Source organism: Sceloporus undulatus, chromosome 1 (genome assembly GCF_019175285.1).
Source record: "Sceloporus undulatus isolate JIND9_A2432 ecotype Alabama chromosome 1, SceUnd_v1.1, whole genome shotgun sequence".
Classification (NCBI taxonomy): Eukaryota; Metazoa; Chordata; class Lepidosauria; order Squamata; family Phrynosomatidae; genus Sceloporus; species Sceloporus undulatus.
Genome location: NC_056522.1, coordinates 126389957 through 126411515, shown reverse-complemented (window position 1 = coordinate 126411515; position 21559 = coordinate 126389957). Strand labels below are relative to the sequence as shown.

The window sequence follows — 21559 nt, the reverse complement described above, 5'->3', positions numbered from 1 at the left end:
TTGGTTTATTTTGCATAAAATCCTAAACACACTAACTATGCAGTAGACCCCAAAAATACTGTGAATTACCTCTATGTAAATGTGCATAAAATCTCACAGTATACCTGACTTATTTAATGAACACTTGTTTAGTGTTCTGAACTTTTTTAAACATCTACACTCCTCAGAAGGTCACAGATGTTTACCCATTATTCCTTATTGCAGGAGGGACTTTCTCTCTGGTAATGTAATTTTGCTTTGTTGTTTTCCAAATATTCTTGGCTCTCCTCTGTTCTCCAGTTGCCCATTCCCCTCATCTGTCTTGTTTGTATTTTTCTTGGGTGTTCTTAAATACTCTGAAGTTGACGCATGCTGACCAGCCATTTGCAGTAGTCACATCTGTGTGAAAGCCTTTCTGTCTTCCCTGGGAAATAATACAACAAAAACAAAAGAAAGCTCATTAAGAATGCTATTGCACTCCCTGTCTTTTACAGTTTTAGGAAAATAGTAACTGAGTTCTTTCATTTCTTTAGGTTACAGTAACTCTTGATACAAGTGACACCTTTGAAATTCTTATAATTTCTAATGATATAAATGCCATGGGAAACCAACGGTCAGTGTGGGTACCAAGTGAAGATGGGAAGACTGTTATTTTTCCAATCAAACCAAAGCAAATTGGAGAGATTCCCTTCAGGGTGACAGCAATATCACCCGTTGCTTCTGATGCTCTTCTCCAGAAAGTATTAGTGAAGGTAAATTTTAACACTGTCATAATTAAAGAATCTGTATGCAGGGTGGATGAAAAATATTGAAAAAATATTGAAAAAATATATGCAGTTTATAGGATGGGTTGGGGATGACATTGTTCTGGCATTTCATCATGACGTGTGGTAATGAATTAGTGTTCCATGTAGTCTTATGATGTCACACCTACAGTATGCACTTATATCATGGACTCCAGTGGCAGCCAGTGTTATAGTGCCATTATTGGTGGATACAGGATTTGTCACATTTGGTGACATGAACTTTCAGCATTCCATTCTAGAGGTACTTTATTTATCATGGAGCTATCCTTAGCAGCACATCTCTGTGCTCTCAATAACATATGGCAAATTATGAAAATGAGATTGTAACTGATGAACACTGGCTCATTTGTCTTGAGTTTTTCTTGTGTTGTTTTGAGTTGTCTGATTTGGAGCATCAAAGCCAAGAAGTGAACTCTTTTTTTTTTCTTTTGCACACATGTACATATTAGACTTACAGTAACTTTTAAAAAAGAAAATCTTTCAAATGAGACTTGGGGATTGGAGCAGAGAAGCAATAGAGTAAGTATGTGTTATGAGAAAGAGACCAAGGGAAATCTACTATATCGCTATTCCAAATTCCATCCCCAGACAAATGGAAGGGTTGTTCCTGTACCTTTCCATTGAAGTGAAATCTGCATTTTGAATACCACATCAGGTAGAAAAGTTCACACAGGGAAAGGGTTAGAACATCCTTTACCTCCTTGCTCCAAATACTTCTTCCATAATGCTTGTTGTTTTGTGCCTTCAAATAATTTCTCACTTATGGGCTGCATCTACACCAGCATTAATGCAGTTTGACACTGTGCTAACTATTATGGGGTTTTCTTGGCAAGATTTGTTCAGGGGAATTTCTCTACAGCCAAGAGTGTGTGACTTGCTGAAGGTCACTCAGTAGGTTTTCATGGCTGAGCAGGGCTTCAAACTCTGATCTCCAGAGCTTTAGTTGAGGGCTCAAACCACTATACCATGTTGGATCCTTTCATAAAACTACTTTTTCTTTTAAAAATAAGTGGGGGGAATAGAAATGGGATGATGATAGAGTTGCAATACATCTCTTTACCTAATATGTAGCTAGCTTTTAAATATGTCCTTCGGACTAGGTTCTGTATAAAACGCAGAAGTGATGTTGTCTCTTGTGCTCTTCAAAACTGAAGTGAGAAAAGAGAATTTGATAAAGGATAGCAACATTACATTATCTAAAATTAAACTGTTATAATAACAATTTGCTGTTTTCACATTCTCAACTGAAATAGAAAACTAACTTGGGTTATTAGTCAGGACCTTAAACTGCAATCTTTTTAAACTATGGGGCGACAGATGTTGCAGCCAGATTGCCCTCACATCCAATCTGCCCTGTGTGCTATAGAGACCTCTCAGTATTGGGAACACATAACCCAACTATTTTACTACAGTGGGCCTTTGTTATCTGCTGAGGTTTGGTTCCAGGGCCTCCCATGGATAACAAGATCTGTGGTTCCTCAAGTCCCATTAAATACAATGGCATAGTAAAATGGTGTCCTTAATATAAAATGGCAAAATCAAAGTTTGATATTTGGAATTTATTCTTTTTTTTTTTAAAAAAATTCAAGCCGTGGATGCTTGAATCCATGGATAAAAATCTGTGGATAAGGAAGGCTGATATCTAATAATTATTGGAAATGCATCTACTCTTCATTTTATTTTTTTAAAATTTTTTTTATTAAAGCTTTGCATTCTACAACATAATCTTGAAGACAGAATTTGTTTTTTGTACATATATGTAGCATAATACGATAGAAGAAAAAACAAAACGAAACAAAAACAAGACAAAACAGCAACAACAAAAAAGCATATATCCTCATTCACTTCAATTTACAATTTCATTTTTAACTTTAACAGAATTTATAATAGAACATCTTTCTTGATATCGAATACCTTTCACCACACCTGTGTTATCGGTAACCATTCTTTGTTTAAATCCAATTCAGGACTTTTGTTTATCATTTTTGTAAGTCTATCCATTTCCTTTAGCTCTTGTGATTTTAACATCCACTCTTCTATTTGTGGTGGATTACTGTTCTTCCAGTTTTGTGCAATCACAAGTCTTGCAGCTGTAACTAGGTATAAGAGAACTCTCCAATATTTTCCCCCCCAACTTTTTGTCCATTGCTGGTAGCATATTCAATAGATAGAATTCTGGCAACATATTGAATTGAAGAGTAAAAGCTCCTTGAATTTCTATATGTACTTTCAACCAGAACTTCTTGACCTTCTTGCATCTACTCTTCATTTTTAATTTAAACACCATTGATAGCTAATATTTTTAATTGTCTGCACCAAAAATGTGTAATAATAATCCTTTTTAATGTAAATACCTAACATATCTAATGTTTATTTTTCCATACCATGTCTAAAACTTATTGCAGATGTAGTGAATCTTAATTTTTTAAAATGTAAACTCATACAATATCTATATTTTAAAATAAATCTATCTCAAATCTAATGTTTATTTGAGATGTGTCTAATCTGTATTTTGTTTCAATAGGCTGAGGGACTAGAACAGTTTCATTCACAGGCACTACTTTTGGACTTGTCAAAAAGAAGTAGTCTCACAGAAAATCTGAATTTCACTTTCCCCTCTAATGTTGTACCTGGCAGTGAACGAGTACAAGTCACTATTATCGGTAAGCATTCCATTTCCCGTCTTGGCTTCATTTCAGTGACCATTGGCAAAAGAAAAGAAAATATAGTACTTTATATACTCAACTATAAGTCAACCTCATGTGTAAGTTGAGGGCAGGTTTGAGGGCCAAAATTATGGATTTTGATATGACTCGTGGATAAGTCAAGAGTAAAATTTTGGGGCATGTTACAAAGGATGTAAAGGTGGAAGCAAAAGAAAATGATGCCAAAGAACCTAACAAAATTCCAGCAGGCATAACTGTTTGTGCTCATCCTAAAGGCTGGATGGATGAGAGAGTAGAGAGGGGTCAGTGCTACCAGGACAGATTATGATCTTGCACTTCAGGGGACGGTTCCTTTTTTTTAAAATAAGTGTTAAAGTACAGTACTAACATTGACCAGTGGATAAGTCAACTGAGTTTTTTTGGGCCAATTTTTTAAACTAAAATCTCTAGACTTATAGATGAGTATATACAGTAAGTAATTGTACAGTTTTGGCTCTCTTTTTTGTTTATGTTGTTCTTCAGTTTTATGTGCAATTACTTGCAAGTTTTTTAAAAAGCGTATCAACATTTTCCTACTATTATATAGAACTCCCAGTAGTCTCCCATCCAAGCAACTAATCCAATCTATAGCTGCTAAGCTATTCCATTACATGAAGAAAAGATATGTAATACTCTGTAACAGGGGTGTGCAGCTTCCATGAGGGGACTTTGGATGACCACCCCTCAGTTCTGTCATTTTTTGACCAAAAATGCTCATTAGACAATTTTGCCACATTCCCACCAGCAGCTGTTTTGATCCCATCAGAGGACTTTTTAAAAGCAGGAAATGATGACCTCAATTTATATTATGATGCATGTGGACTGGAATGGATTACAGAATGGTTAAAATTAGAAGACAAAAGACTCTTCGAACTAGAAGGAGAAGGGAACAAAGATGGTGCACTTACAAGGATTTATTAGTAAAACAAGCAGGGGAATACAAAATAATCAAACAAGAAAGCTTAGAAACTAAAGGGCTCAAATTTCAATATAGGCAGCTTTATGAGAGGTTCAAAATAGATACAAAAAAAATTAGGAATAACCGAAAATAAAACAGAATTAGAAGAAATTCTATATGGGAAAAAAGAAAAGAGGATAGGTACAATATATAAAAAACTGCTGGACTTCCAGATGGAAGAGGAAGTTGTTAAAGAAAATATGATCAATTGGGCTATTGATATTGGACACCCCATAAAATTAGAACAATGGGAAAAAATTTGGAACAAAAATTTAAAACACATGGTTTCACAGAGTTTAAAAGAAAACTGGTACAAACTTTTTTTTCAGATGGTATATGTCTCCCGACAAATTAGCTAGAATTTATAAGAACACTCCTAATAATTGTTGGAAACAATAAATGAAATGTTAAATATAAAAATAGAATTGAAACCAGAAATATTTTTGCTAGAAATGCTGGAAGATGAATTGGAAAAAAATATGGAAAAATATTATTTTATTTGATAACCATAGCAAGAATTATTTTTGCCTAAAATTGGAAGAAAGAATCAATACCTACAAAAGAGGAGTGGATCTGGCAAATCTATGATATTATGGAAGCAGATAAGTTAACTCAGTTGTTAAAAGATAAGGCATTAGATAACTTTTATAAGGAATGGGATAAAGTGATCGAATTTTTAAAAAAACAATGGGGAAAAATAGCTACTTTAGGCCTAAAGAACTGAAATCAATAAATAACCTGGAATGGATAGTTGAAGTTAAGCTATCCTATTAAACTAACAGCTATATAATAGATGTAAGTGGTATGGGAGGATAATCTAAATGAGTTTTCGTCAAAGTAGATTAGGATAATAATTAAATTGATATTATAGAACATGAGGAAGTTAAGATGTAGTTGTTCAATCACAATAAAAATATATTAATGAAAGGAAGGAAAAGAAAAAGAAAGAAAGGTTAAATGAAGGGGGTATTATAATAGGTTATAAGTATTGAGAAGCAATGAAAAATGTTTCTATGTTTTGGGGTGTGTGTGTGTGTGTGCTTTTTTTCTTCTTTTTTCTTCCTTTTTTCCCCTTTGTTCCTTTCCTTTCTCGCTTTTTTGTTTGTTTTGTTTGTTTGTTGTTGTTTGATTTGAATAAATTTATGTAAATATGGGAAAAACCAGAAAACGTATGAAGCTTGATAAAGGCTTGATTCAGTAATGATGTAAATCAATAGGATGTTATTTGGATTTCTTTATATGTATATATGTATCTTGTATATTGTGTATTTAAGTTTGTCTTTGTTTTTGAATAATTTTTTTAAAAAAAAATAAAAGCAGGAAATGAACCCAGAGTCAGCTTCTTATTCATTTCATATTTAAAAAAGGAGTCTTCTGGGCCCAAAGATAGCCCAGGAGGTAAAAATGTGACAAAATCTCTCCCTTGACTTCTAGGGGATATGGATGAACATTTTTGGTCAGGTTTTTTCTCCAATTTTTTTTAAAGAAGTCCTCTGAAATTGCTTGAGAAACATGAGAGCCAAATTTCACCCACTCTTGCTCTATACATGCAATAATCTCAGTGGTTGTGTGCTGCCTTCCATGAATTGTGTACATAGGCTAGGGTATCCTTTAATGGTAAACCTTGAATCCTTTTTACATTAAAAAAAGAAAAACTCAGCAAGGTGAATGGCCCAGGTGGCTTTAAAATATTTGACACAAAAAAATTCCCATGGCCTTTATCTCACATTTCCATGTTGTTGGTATTGGCACATCCAGAGCCACTGGGACAAGTAGGAGAGTCATGTGGTAGCTAGATTGTCAATTTGGGACCTGAAAATCTCACAGGAATGAGGAGGATCCTGATCCTGGGGTTTTGGCCTGCATCATCTGAACTAGATGACATGAGTATTGTGAGAACCCGGGCTTTTTGGCCCATGCAGACAATCCCTGATTGACTGTGGATCACTTGCCTTCATCCTGACTTACCTTACAAGGTTGTTGTGAGTAAAGAGTGAGAAGAACCATGTACACTGCATTAAACATGTGGAAGAGAAGGTAGGATATAAATGTAACAAATATATAATTAATAAATATGTTATGTTGTGAACTGTGCCTTTCAGGTGACATCCTGGGTCCTTCTATCAATGGTCTAGAGTCCCTGATCAAAATGCCTTATGGATGTGGAGAACAAAACATGATCAATTTTGCACCAAATATTTATATCTTGGACTATCTGACTAAAACAGGTGACCTCCAGTCCACTCTGAAATCAAAAGCTGTGTCCTATATGAGAGAAGGTAGGATATTTTTTTAAAAAAACAAACAAGCCTGCTGTTTAAATGTGGATTTCTTTGGCAGTTTCTCTTACCTTTACTCTAATTTTTTAATTGTAGAATTGCGAGCATAGAAGGTTGTTCTGTAGGAGATAGGATGATGTTGGAAATAAGCTGATACCTCCTGCATTGACTATGTTTGCCTTCTTTGTGCTTCATTCATAGTTCATATGGTGGGGGTCAGAAGGGCAGAATGAGTGAAAACATCAGGCCTAATATAGAAGGTGATGGCCACACTTTATGTATTGCTTTGTGTGCCAGGAGTCATTTCACATCTCACACTCACAACAAACATGCACATCTGGGGCAAGGAACCGGTAGCTGTTCAAATGACTTTGACTCCCATTACCTAAGACAATATGGCTGGTGGATAGGGATGATGGGAATTAGAGTCCAATGGCAGAAGGAAGTCCACAGATTCTCCAGTCTTGCTTTGTAGTTTGTTTCTCTTCTGATCAACCTGGAAGGTTCTCTTATGGATTTCACAGCGCAATCTGACTAACCCACCACTGGTTTTCTGTACAAAACTAATACTGTCAACTACTTTGTTTTGTAATGTCACTACTTCTTAAATATATTATATATACAAGCCAAATAGTCATTTTTTTCCATTGTATATTAAAATGTTCTTGAGATTTTTACAATGGAATAACCACCTTCCCAAATAGATAGTTGATTGCCCATTAAATATTACCGTTTGAATTTTCCTTATCCATGATTCTAAAATCCAAAATATTCTAAAATCCAAAATTGTCCACATGGGTGGTTGAAATAGTGACATCTTTGCTTTCTGATTGTTTAATGTATACAAACTTTGTTTCATGCACAAAATTATTCAAAATATCATGTATAATATTACCTTCAGGCTCTGTTTATAAGGTGTATAAGAAACATAAATGAATGGCATGTTTAGACGTGGGTCCCTTCTCCAAGATGTCTCATTGTGTAAATGGAAATATTCCAAAATAAAAAAATATCAAAATCTAAAATACTTCTGGTCCCAAGGATTTAAGACAGAGAGGGCTCTTCCAGCATGGCACCTGTGCCATGGGTTTGCCATCACGGATTTAAGATAAGGGAAACTCAACCTGTATCATTTATCATGGTTTCTCCAAAACACTCAACAAGCAAGTGTATGAATATTGTTACCTGTTAATAAATAGTTTGCTATAGTCCACCCACCCACCCAAGGCCATGGCAAATATGAAAACTTGCTTGAATTCAGTTATGCTGATAATGGATCTTCAAAGCCTATAACCTGTTTGGTTTACATGTATGATCAAATATCACTTTAGCTTTCTCAGTGTTTTCTGAAGAAAATTTTCATAAACATTAAATGTCTTCCTATAGATGACTTTCACAATAAGAAATAATTAGAGCATGAAAGTAACATAATTCCCCCTTATTTTTAAGCCAGTGGAGCGTGATTTCTGGGTTGCCCATACTTTTAAGCACAACTTTATAATCACAGAGATTAGAAACTGGGAACCAAGAAAGCCAAAAATCGTAGGAAACCGGTTTTTACATTTGATACTATGGTCCAAAACACACTGCAGAAATAATCCAGTCTTGACAGCTTTATCTGCCCTGGCTCAGTGCTAGGGAATCCTGGGAATGGTAGTTTATTGTGGCACTAGATTGCTCTGACAGAGAAGGCTGAATATTTCACAAAACAACAGTTCCCAGAATTCTGTAGCATTGAGTCAAGGCAGTTAAAGAGGTCTCAAACTGGATTATTTCTGTAGTGTGTTCTGCACCTAAGTTATCTGTCTTTATGGTAGTTGTGTGGACTTCCAAGTTTTTTCTCACATTGTACAAGTTGCATCCTTTTTGAACACAAATGGCCAAATTTAATCTGTGGCATAATTCTGTTTGTTTTAGTACTGTCATGTTATAACTAAATTTGGACTCAAATCCCAGATCGGGCTCCCACAAAGAGAGGGAACAAAGGCCACCGACAACAGAAACAGTTTTGTTTGCTTTGTTAAACTCCATGGGTTATACTTGGCCTGACAACTGGATTTGGGCCACCCTAAAGTTACACAGTTAGTTTGAAAAATAATGAACATCTGTTTTTAAACAGCTTCTTTGAAGTTTGCAAACAATCTATCACTCCCTGTAGACTGATTTATACTACCATAATGTTTTAAGTTCCTTAAACATTAGTTTTATTAGAGCTATTTTTAAATGAGTCATAACTGAATTGTTAAATGAAATTCAGTGATGGATTTGTTTTGCTTAAATCATAGTTGGCTTTGGGATTTAAAGCAGTGTTCGTAGGATTATCCTGTGGACTAAATAATAGCTATTATGGTCACAAGATATCTTTAATTTTAAAATAAGTCTGTATCTTTTTCTCTTTTTTTCCTTCTTTGTATTGTTGCAAAGTAGGGAGACTTTGACACTGTGTAGTGTAACCTAAAAGTGCAGTAAGAAAGAGTGGTGTAGTGGTTTCAGGGTTGGCCTAGTATTAGAAGGCCAAGGTTTGAAATTCCCACTAAGCCATTGAAACCCACCTTGGACAAGATACACTGTCTGAGAAAAAGGCAATGACCAACCTCCTCTGAATAAACTTTGACCAAAAAACAAAACAACAAAAAATACACCTACCCTTGGATAGGGTTTCCATAACTTGAATGTGCATAACAACAACAAAAAGCCAATTGATGAAGTGGTCTGAGCATTGGACTGGGACTCCAGAGAACAAGGTTTGAATCACTCCCTCTCACAATGCTAGAAGCTTGTTGATGGCCTATTAAATGGTTGGTTGATTTTTAAAAAGGTGTTGGAATAAAACAATCAATTGTTAATAGTAGTGATGCCTGTCTATTACCTTGTGTGTCAAAGGCAGCATGGCTCTAAAAAACACATCCTGGGAATGGTGAACTGGAGAGTGCTGTTGCACACGGTCTCAACTTCTCATAGGGAGAAGATTTGGGTTGGTCAGTTTGGGAAGAATGCTGGACTTGGTGGGTTTGTTGTCTGAGTCAGTACAACTCTTCCGATGTTCCATACCATTTACCTTATCTATCTCTATGCATGCTGAGGTATTAGAGGTCTGTGTGATCCAGCAGATTAAGTTTTGACTGGAAAAAGTTCATTTCACTTTTTGTGTAATTAGTAGAGGACCAGAAAGAATTTGCCTGCTTTAAATTCTAGTAATAATTGGTCTGTGGTGATCAATAACTTGTCCGTGAAGGTGCAACTAAATTTGTTGTTGTTGTGTGCCTTCAAGTTGTTTCTGATTTATGGGGGCCCTAAGGTGAACCTATCATGGGGTTTTCTTGGCAATATTTGTTCAGAGCAAGTTTGCCATTGTCTGTCTCTGAGGCTGAGAGAGTGTGACTTGCTCAAGGTTAGCCAGTTGGTTTGCATGACCAAATAACGTAATAAGAAAATCTCTTTATGTGCTCTTTAATATTATTACAGTCCAGTCTTTGTGTTTGTGTTGTACAACAATTCAGCCTCCAATTATATTATTCACATGAATTCAACATTTTACTGTTGAATAATATCAAACTCTAAAACATTTTGCATGGGAATTTTGTTTATGGGTCTTAGGCAGTTAACTAGCAATCAGTGCTAAGAGAATGTGTGTGTGTGTGTGCGTGTGCTAAGTCTCTGTGTACTCTTCCTGGGTGATACAGATCTGTTCTTACATTTCCTTCAGGCTACCAAAGAGAGCTTCTTTACCAAAGGGATGATGGTTCATTCAGTGCTTTCGGCAGCAGCGACCACTCTGGAAGTACATGGTAAATGGTCTCTCCTCCCACTTAGTTAATAACATAGTATTAATAGTTTTGAATTATCAAGACTTATTGAAGACTTGGTTAAGAAACCTACCAGCAAAGTTAAATTCTTGCACAAGCCTTAAGCTCTTGTGTTTCTCAGAGCTAGGAAGGTGCATAGTTTTAATGCAGACAATTGTTGCTAGTTTTCTGGAATCCCTTTTGGGTATTAATGACACATACCTCATAGTATAGCAGACTGCTGAAAGTTGCCTTTCCACACTTCAGGCCTCATTGAAGAAACAGAAAAAGAGAGGCAGGAATGTGTTAAAAGAAATCTGGTATGTTTCCCAAATATACTCTATTTATATATTCACACCTTTCCCCTGTGGGGCTAGACAGAGGCTAGAACAGCTCTCATATAGTTTTCCATTTGGTCTCTTGTCCAGATAATTTATAGGATCAGACACAAAACGTATATTCATGAAAATATGCAAGATGTAAATTTAAGAATGTCATGTGCAATTAGCATTTTCACATTTTGCTTCATCCATCCAGCACACATATTTTTGATATGCAACTTAAACATCAGTCTATGTGTTAACTCTATGTTTCAAATGAACTTTTCACCCCAGGTTATCAGCTTTCGTATTACGAAGTTTCATTCAAGCTCAGTTTTTCATAGATATTGATCCATTTATATTGGAAAAAACTGCGGCTTGGATTGTCAGTCATCAGAAACAGAGTGGCGAATTTCAGGAGCCTGGAAGAGTGCTACATACTGAACTGCAAGGAGGCATCAACAGCTCTCTCTCACTTACAGCTTACATCATGGCTGCCTTATTAGAGTACCAAACAGATAAGGTAGTAGGAACACTGATACTCACTTGCCTGAAACATTAAAGCAAATACAATGCTGTTCAATAATACTTAAAATCAGAATGTTACCAAGAGAGGGACCATGTTCATATGAAGGTTATATTTGGTTAATTTAGCTTAGTCGTTGACCGCAGGGAGGGCAAAGTGTGGCTCTGGGCAAAGTGGGCCTCTTCAGTGGTTTTTGTGGCCCTCAAACCCTCCATAGTTTGGGTCACCCTTTTTTTGCACCCCCCCCCCAGATGAATGACTATTCTTAGGAGTGGCAGTTCACCCTTAAATAGGTTATAGCTCTCTCTCTGCACTATTTAACTTTCAAAGATACTCATTTTTCAAAACCAGAAGCTGACTTCCAACTTAATTTAATTTTCTTTTCATTTTTGACTTTTTTCTGTGCACTCCCCAGGGGATCGCAGGGCAGAACACTGGTCTGTGTTGTATAGACCCTACACCGAGAGCCAGTAGTTCTTTAGGGTTTCAGACTGGACTCATTCCTAGCCCTGTGTGAAAGAACCAAGGATTGACCCTGAGCTTGGAAAATACCTTTTTGGCATGATAGCGGCACTGCTGAGAGGATCCTAGAAGTTGCAGTTGAAAAGGTCACTCCTCCAAGCTCTGGACTGATCCCTGGTCCTTCTACACACACAGTGTGTGTTCTCCCACTGAGCAAGCTCTTCCCTGGAAAATGTCAGAGAATGTATTTCAGGGCTTCATCTCTTTGGTAAAACCACCATTCTGCTTGATTAATTGATGACCACAGAATTTAATATAAAATTTAATATGAACCAAAATTCAATGTAGCAAGGGATGGGGAGCTTCTGTATTTAAAGGGGAGCCTATCTTTTTCTTTAGAAAGTAGGTCCAGGCCAGGAGAGCTTTAACCAGATAAATTAAGGGCCGAAACAGTGTTATTCAGGCATATGTTCTATTTTTTCTAGATTAGAAATTGGGGAAAACAACACAATTTTTATCTGCATATTTAAAAAAAATGCATACCCTTTACACATCTCCTTCCATGTGTTTTACATGAGGTGCACTAGGGAAGACTCTGGAACAGTTTTGGCAGAGAAATGAAGCTCTGAAGTTGGGAAGTTATTTTTGGATTACTACTTCCAAATTTCTGGGAACTGATTTTAGGAGTTGTAATTCAAAAACTAACTTTTTCAACCTGAAATTGAAACTACACCCTTCCCTGACTAACAGTTTCCTGAATTTTTAGGAGGCCTTGACTAAGTATAAGTATAGTGTCTCATACGTAACGGGGGAAATAACTGCTGCTGCTACTACTTCCTCCTCCTCTTGAATGGAAACTTTTCATTCCTGGAGTCTTGACCTGTTCCAGAATTCTCTCCCTTCCTCTCTCGCTCTCTGTGCCCTTATGGAATTGTAGCAAATATCGTCTTGACATGCATACGCGCTATTTCTTTTATGCAGGGAGGGGGGGGTCCAGAACGGATCCCCCACGTAAAAGAAGGACTCACTGTGTTTTGGATTCACAGATTAATATTTTTTGATAGTTCATATTTGCTTGCCAAAGAGTTAATTTATTTTAGCCTATTAAAATTTATCTTTTATTATGTTATCTTTATTTCTACAGTATGATAATAATATAAGAAAAGCTTTGAACTTTCTGGAATTTAAATTAAGCGAAGGCATATCTGATAATCATACTCTAGCCCTTGTGACATATGCTGTATCGCTAGCAAAGAGTACAGATGCAAAGAGAGCTCTGGATATACTGAACGGGAGATCAGAACAACAAGGTAGAATACAGTGGTCTGTTCACATGTTTCTCTTTCTCATTTGAAAACAAGGCCAGCAAAAAAAATGTCTGAACTTGGGAAAGTTAATTTTTTTGGAACCACTTTTACCAGTGAAGAGCATAGTCACTTGTTAGGAGATTCTCTGTGCTTCATGTGTCCACATTATCCAAAATGCCACATGTCCATATTATGCAAAATGCAATGTGGAATACTTGTGCTTATACTGTGGCCTGCTAGCTAACCATGCCTTCCCCCAAAATAATCCATTACATGTTCTGCCCAGATTCTCTTCTACCCACCCCAACTAAAATAACTAGTTTATTATTACTATATGGCAGAGTTGGGATTATCATACCCCTGGAACCATGTAGACCTGTGGCTGGTATTGTGGTCCTCCCTCCCCCTGGACTCCAGAAAAATTATTGGGCAGAAAAAGAGAATCACAACTTCTGAAAGCTTCCAAGAGGAAGGAGTATAGTTTAAAGCAAGAAGCAGGTCCTTGCTTTAGTGTCTGAGGAAGAAGGCAGGGCATTTCCAGTCTTTTTTTTTTTTAAACAGGAAGCAAACTTCCACTTTGGTGTTGAAAAATATAAAAAGATCACATTTTGATAGGTGCTTCACCCTGTGGCAAATCCCTACAGGGCAAAACCTATACATTTTGCCTATTTCTGGTTTGTATGATGCTAGTGGCATACTCACAGCATAAATGGGTGGGGGAAAAAGCCTTCTAGTTCACAAAATCTTCCGTATTTGGTTATCTGAAGTCCAATTTTGCTAGATACAAACCAACAAGGCAAACAAGGATTTATGAACCTGTCCTAAATATTTAAAGTGTACAGATTACAAACAGGTGCCTGGAAATAACATGTATAATTTTATTATATTTGTCAGAGAGATTTGGTTGTGTACACAGGTTTCTCTTGAGAGTATACTCCATAGCAAATCTTGGTTTGTTGCTGTGGCATGTCTGAAATAGCTATGTCATTTGATCAATTAATTTGTCATTAAATTAGGGACAAAAGAACTAGCACACAATAAATCAGTGAATTTATCTTTGATGTTGTAGTCTTTGTATTATCGTCTTTGCATTAACTTCAGAAGATTACAAATTTTTTGAATTACAAAAGGCTTACTTCTTTTGTTGTTTCTGTATTTTTACCCCTTTCAGGAGACCTCAGATTTTGGATCTCACCAGCTTCTGAACTGTCTGATTCCTGGCAGCCACGTTCTATAGATATTGAGGCTGCAGGCTATGCTCTATTATCTCATGCTAAGCAACAAAGACTGTTAGAGGGGATCCCTATTATGAAATGGCTAAGCCAGCAAAGAAACCACCTGGGAGGTTATTCTTCTACACAGGTTAGAAAGTCATCTTTACAAAATTAACTGTATTGGCCTCTTTCCAGAATTAATGGCAATCTTTAACATGGTTCCAGCCACCCAGGATTTCATTTAGAGTAGACCAACTGACTTACAAAGCACCATATGAACTTTGGTGAATTTACTGCTCTGTCCTTGATTTTTGAGATGTAGGCATTTGCATGAAAATACGTTCAAAGATAAGAGTCATAGAGGTTTGGTTCTTCAAGGAAGCTACTCACTAGATCCTGCTACATTGCCCCCAAAATGTAGAGTTAAATTGCTTGAGTATGTTCTGGGGGCACATGATGGAGCAAACTAGCAAACATTATGGTAAGTAGCTTTTTTTTTCCTGGTCAGGACTTGGATGGGATATTTCTTTGGCCACTTGGGTTCCATGGTGGAAGAAAGACTGGCTAAAAACATAATAAAACAAATTCAATGGTAATGGGTATTTGCTGTGTTGAGAAGTACATATCCAGTCATTCAAAACTAAGTTTTTTTTAAAATAAACAAACAAACAAACTACTGTTTCAAAAGCACAGAACTTTCCAATTGATTTCTTCTAGGTGTAACATTACTCAGCCATCACAAGATCTCTTGACACTATACAATTATAGCACTTTCACTGCTATAGCTTTATCCTAGAAAAATCTGGGATTTGTAGTTTATTGAGTCACTGGAGCTTCCTTGCTGAGAAATCTAAAATCCAAATCCCAGGATTCCATAGGATGGAGCCATGGTAGTTAAAGTGGCATTAAGGTGCTATAATTATGTATTGTGAAAGAGACCATAGATATTGCAAGAAGGACTTTAGCTAGGTAGATATAAGTTCGCATCTTTCTTCCATAATGATAATAAGCTGATCATTGTGTCTTAGTGTGGCAGAGCATCACAAAATTGTTGGGGGAATAAAATGGGAAAAGTTACTTTTCTCTGTGAGAATAAAATTAGTAAATGTTTAGAGTCTTATTGCACAAGGAAAGAAAGCAGAAGTTCAGCCAGATAGTGGTGCCTTTCTACATACCCTACTGCATGACATTGTAGTTCTTCAGTACTCTTCCATGGGAGACAGTTGTTAAAGTGAGTCTTTTGTTGAACGGGTTTTTTCCAGGTAGAAAAAAGACTTTGCTTTTACAACTGTATCTCACAGGAAGAGCAACGTCATGTTGTAAGGCATGTAGAAAAGCGCTACTATCTGGTTGAACTTCTGCTTTTTTTCCTTGTGTGATAAGGCTTTAAGATCTTAGGAAAGATATTTTTTGTACTACAGTGGGGCCTCCGCATACGCGGACTTTTTTAAAGCGGCTTTGAGCATATGCGCTCAAGCCACTGGGCGCGCGCGGGGTGGAAGGGGCGGTGCGTCCCATTCAGTTGAATGGGCGTGTGTGCTTGTTGCGCCGCGCGCGCACCTCCACGCCACCGTGCATGAGCCCCATACGCGGCGGGATCCAGAACGGAAACACCTGAGCCCCAAGGGCATCCAGAAGGCCAACCCAAGACTTCCCCACTTAACTCACAAGACTTAAGTGAGGGTTTAAATCTCAAGCCAGCCCCAAGGCAAGTCTCTTTCCCTTCGCTTTTAGTCGCCAGACCTAAATGTGAGTTCCAGAGACCTACCTTCACCCTTTAGGAAGGTGCTGAGGTGTTCACCAAAACGTCTATCTCCTCCCGCCTGTGCCACAAATAAGGGGCAAGTGCTGAGTTGTCCTCGAAGTGTTGGGTTTAGCCTTGTATATGTTTCACTTGAATGTATGGAGGACCTGTTCTGTGGCTTGCAGGTCTGACTCTGATGATCTCATTCCAGAAAATCTGTGGCTGCTTGGATGGGGCTTCACAGATTTCCCCTTCTTGTAGATTCCTTATTCCACTTTATTTATAAAGCGCTGTAGATGTACACAGCACTGTACAAAAACTCAATAAAATTGAAGAATATATAAGGCCATGGGCAGGCTTTATATATTCTTTGATTTTATTGACTTTTTGTACAGCGCTGTGTACATCTACAGCGCTTTATAAATAAAGTTTAATCATCATCATCATCATCATCATCATCATCATCATCATCATCATCATTTCTGCCACTGAGGAGAGTGAGCATGTGACTGTGTAAAGGTGATGTTGATATTACTGAGAGGTTGCAAACACATCTTTCCAGTGAGCTGCAAATTTGGAGCAGGGGTTGTAGTCCATAGGCTCCATTTGAATTGCCCCTAAGAGTAAGAGAATGCTACTACAAGACAGGCTGTTTCCCATACAAACATTAATATTAAAAATCATTTGTTCTGACTTCTCTAAACAGGACACTGTGGTGGCTTTACAGGCTTTGAGTGCCTGTGCAATGTTGACTACTGGCATTGAAACAGAAATGGATGTAACAGTCACACCATCCAGTGAAGAAATTCCAGTTACATACAAAATCAATAAAGAAAACCGCTTTGTTCTCAAGACCAAAGAGGTATGGTAAAAAAAGTAGTAATACTGGTTCTTAGCAGTGCATCCAGGGCATTGTGTTTTTCTCCAAGTACTAAAATTTCTGATTCCTTTTAGATTGCAGCTACACAGCCAGTGGGAGTTACAGTTTCTGCAAATGGCCGTGGCTTTGGAATATTTCAGGTATGTCACAATTAGGACTGGGATCTTTCTTTCTTTCTTTCTTTCTTTCTTTCTTTCTTTTTGAGGCTTCTTTTTAGGAGTTTGCAGTACTCGAACAAGACACTCCCTTTATATTGATTCCATTTGCATTATTGGAGTTGATTCAGCACTATGTAAATAGTTTACTAACAAGAGTACCAATCAACCTAGAGCTTATCATACCCCTTTCCTTTTCAGCAGAGCTTACTAGTTGTTCCCTTGTCAACCAAAGGTACATCTTATTTCTTTTGAAATCACAATATTGACACATAGCCAAACACAACAAGCGGAGTATTGTTTGGGCCATGCAGCAGAACAGTGGGATGGAAGTGAAGATGACCCATGAGAGCATTTATGGGGCTACATTTGTGTTTAGGATCTGCCTCTATTTTTGGATACTGTCAGAAGAGACAATGTTTGTTGATCAAAGCAGTGGTATTACCACAAAACCTAGCTTGGCAAGGAAACTCCAGGGCAATTTTGCATACTTTTTATCTTTAATGGTCCTGGAAAGCATTGAACTAAGTACATAAATTACACAGGCCATATTCCATGCTGATCTGAGAGCTTCACAAATAAACAACAGAACACATTGTATTAACAAGGGAATAATTATGATTGAATATGAACAAGAGTTTCAGAATAAGCTGTCCATTTTTGTTGTAAAGTATCAGTGAGACACTGGAGTGTGACAGATTGTTTGCATTTTTATAAGAGCTGTTTCTGCTTATAACAGATTTAAAATGTATTAAAAGATAGTTTCAGAACCAGTGGTGAAGGCCAAAATTCGAATGAACATCGCAGCAGGGAATTATTTGCTCATCATCGCATTAGATAGTAGTGGACTTAACAGCAGTTCGTTCCAACAGCCATGAAAGAGCTAAATGTAAATGACATATGCAATATTTGAATTCCCCCTTTAAAAAAAAAATGGGAAAAACTGATTAGAAACCTTAAACTTAGCTAAACATAAATATCATAAATTTGAATGATTTATTGTACTACGAATTTAAATGTGTTACTACAGTGAGTGGACTTCAGCTGCAAAGTACACCATTAATTTTATTCCCTCAGAACTTAACACTGAATCTATGCAAACGTATTCGTAAAAAATGGTCAACTTGGTTTAAGGAGTTTGCATAGGATTTCATTGTTAATCTGCAGTGCTGTATGTTCATTCAGCATCGCAACCTGCTAGCATCATGAGGGGAGGTGCTTGGGCCAATATTAAATTTAGATTGCAGCTACACAGCCAGTGGGAGTAGGGTCCAGTGTTACTACACTGTTAAAGAAGGGCCTTGTAAATGGCCCTTTTACACACCGGTCTGGATCTGTGTCATTGAAGGAGGAGGAAATCTGATACAATTATGATAATGAAGCAGAGCTTGAAACTAATTATACAAACTATGGTTTGTAACATGGGCATAATGATGTTTTTCTTGCAAATAACCATTTGTAACAGTGCCATAATTTTCTAATGTACAGTTGGCCCTCCTTATATGTGGATTTTTTATACACGGATTCAAGCATCTGTGTATAAAATGTTAAAAACTATATAAATTTCAAGTATCAAACCTTGATTTTTCTATTTTATATAAGGGACACCATTTTGCTATGCCATTGTATTTAATTGGAGTTGAGCATACACAGATTTTGTTATTTATGGGGGTTCCTGGAAACAAACCCCAGCGGATAACAAGGGTCCACTGTATAACATTTACTCATTTTTCCTCATTATTCTCCCCTCTGAATTTTAGTCCATTTTCTAATTGATTTTCAAAAAAGAAGAAACAATGTCACAAAAAACAAAACAAGATACGTTTTTTCTTTTAATGACAGCAGCCTACTGAAGTATCCCTGTCCTTGTAATACATGGACACAATGAATTAATTTTGAAAAGTAACCTTGGAAGCCCTGTGATGAAGTAGGAGTATCTCCTTGCCATAGGTGGTGCTGGCCAAATGTCTAAAAATCAAACAAAAAACAAAACAAACAAAACCCCCACCAAAACTAAATAGTTATAATGGAAGTACTGTTGTTCAATTCCAGAGCCCTGCACTTTCTCATCTGTAGTTAGGCAATGCAAAATAAAAGATGATGACTTGGGAGTAATTACATTCAGTACAATTATTGATTTGCTGGAACAACCACCTTTCTTTCCTTTCACTTGGCAGGATTCCTTTTGAAGGAAAGATAATGGCAATATCCTTTGAGTCTTATTCTCCTCCACATGAGCCCATAGGTCAGGTCTGCATTTCATTTGCTAAATGAAACAACAAGTGATTGTTGTGATCTTTTCCTTTCACGACACTAATGGCCTTCTCCTATGAGCCACCGAGGCAATGCCAATAGCTTGTATGTTCTGGCACACTCATTATAACACTGGTGTGTGACAGAACAATTTGTCCCTGCAGGCTAATATATAGATCTAAACTTGGACCAGGTGCTACCACAGTTCTAACCATTGGTACATCTGTGCCAACAAGTTGCTGTTTCCCCTTACATAGCACAGCTGTTTGGCATTAGGACCTTCTTTAAGGTTGAAAAAGGGGTAGTGGAGAGGATGGTAATGACTTTTCACTCCAGGTCCTTCACATTACCTCTTAGCCCTGGGCTAGACGTTTTTTTTTTTTTTACTGTTGTACAACCTTTAAAAAGAGAAAGAGACCTAGTGGAAGACATTTCTGTATGTCACTTGCAGCAAATGCTTCTGTGCTTCTTTTTGATTTGCTGGAAACTCTTGTTTGTACTGCAGCAGGTAAGATTGTGAAGTAGGACTAGGCTGACAGCAAACAAGAGGAAGCACTTAAAGATGTGCCTTATTGGGTCATGGGTCCAGGAGACCTATGGGCATTCCTTCACAGATTGTCATCCCCAAAAGCCAAATGTATCTTGCCACCACAAGCTCTCCAGTGGGATGAATACGCCTCTCAATTTTTTCTGGCTCTGCAAAAAGAGGGGTTGGTAAGCATTTGTGAGGCCCCATTACATGCTGTGTGGGCCTCCATACAGCTTTGTGGGTTACTTCTGATTTTTGGTTACCTTATTTTATATAAGATAGGATAGACAGAGACAATTCTGGGCATTCCAGACTTTTTAAAAGAAGACCCTGTTTCCCCTCTCCAAGCTCCTAAATATCTTGCATCTTTCTAAATATCTTTTCCTAGCTGATCTTGAATTTCTTTATTGCCTTGACCTCAGCCTGTTTGAAATTTTATTTATCTTGGATAAAATAAGTACAAAGTCAAAATTGTTGTATTATTTGTGTCAACTGTTGATAAACTTACAAGCTGTTCTCCTGGCTGCAAGAGAAACATCCTTAATTCATCTCTTATGGTGAAATGTACTGATCTAGCTGGAAGTTCGGGTGCTGGCACACATAATTTCCAGAAACCTGTCTTTTCTTTTTGTTTTAGATGCTAACATCTGTTCTATGCATATACCTACAGCTAAGCAATATATCCAAATTTTTTTTTTAATATGCCTTGTTATTTTAGTCGTCAATGGGCATGAAATTAGGGTTTTATTTTATTTACTAAAACAAAATAGTAAGGTGTCTTTTGGGAGAAAAAAAGGGAGAAAAATAATCCCAGCTCTTTTACTGCTGAAAACTGACACTGCTCCCTTGAGACAGTACTCAGTTATGTGATTTATTTGTGTATCTCCCCACCCGTTTCTACAGGTGCTAAGATTTGCTGTTTGTAATGAAAGCTGGTTAGCATTCTCTTCTTCCCACAAGCCCAATTTTGCTTGCCAAACAAAATACTACCAAAAAGAATCTCCTTCTGAAGATAACCCTTTAGCATATACCTTCATCCAGACATCTGTTTTTTATGATCCCAGATTAAGGGTAAACATGGGAGAGCAAAGGAATCTTGGACTTTTGGGAAACTTTCCAAATACTTGACATGTTTCAGATGGAATATTGCAGATGTTGCTGCCAAATAAAATTTTTAGTGCTTGATAGACCTGCCAGTGACTGGCCTGAGAGGATGTGCCTTTGCTTTCCAGTGTGAATTGGGAAGGAGCTGGCAGGAAGTACATGTACTACCACTTTATCAGTGTAATGGAAGGAGCTGCAGATGCTGAACTTCTCTATACTATACATTTCTTAAAGGGACAGGAGCCTCTTTGGGTTGAGAAGTAGCAACAATTTCCATGAGTTTAGCATTATATTTTAAATTCCCATTGTATTGTCATAACAAGTTCCTAGTCATTTGGGTGAAGTTTTCTGGCAAGGTTGGGAGAGAACTAAACTGGAATGTGGGTAGAGGAAAGATCAAGTGTGTCATAATGGCAGCTGCATGTTTGCCACATAACTAGCCTATTATGTTTGTCAAACTGAGTGCCATCCCCTCCACACAGTTTAAACAAAGCGGGCCCCAACCTTATTCAGTTGGTGCAATATGCCAGCTATATATAAAGCTGGGTTTGCA

General features: G+C 37.2%; 1 protein-coding gene across 1 annotated transcript in view; it reads left to right on the top strand.

Moving 5' to 3' along the window:
* Window positions 1-21559, top strand: part of CD109 (CD109 molecule) — a 96319-nt gene that overhangs the window by 63596 nt on the left and 11164 nt on the right. The window contains exons 21-29 of the mRNA XM_042446333.1: window positions 513-731; window positions 3310-3448; window positions 6551-6727; window positions 10434-10515; window positions 11127-11355; window positions 12965-13130; window positions 14299-14489; window positions 16792-16947; window positions 17040-17105. Of these exons, the coding sequence (XP_042302267.1) occupies window positions 513-731; window positions 3310-3448; window positions 6551-6727; window positions 10434-10515; window positions 11127-11355; window positions 12965-13130; window positions 14299-14489; window positions 16792-16947; window positions 17040-17105 (1425 nt within the window). The remainder of the gene's footprint in view (window positions 1-512; window positions 732-3309; window positions 3449-6550; window positions 6728-10433; window positions 10516-11126; window positions 11356-12964; window positions 13131-14298; window positions 14490-16791; window positions 16948-17039; window positions 17106-21559) is intronic.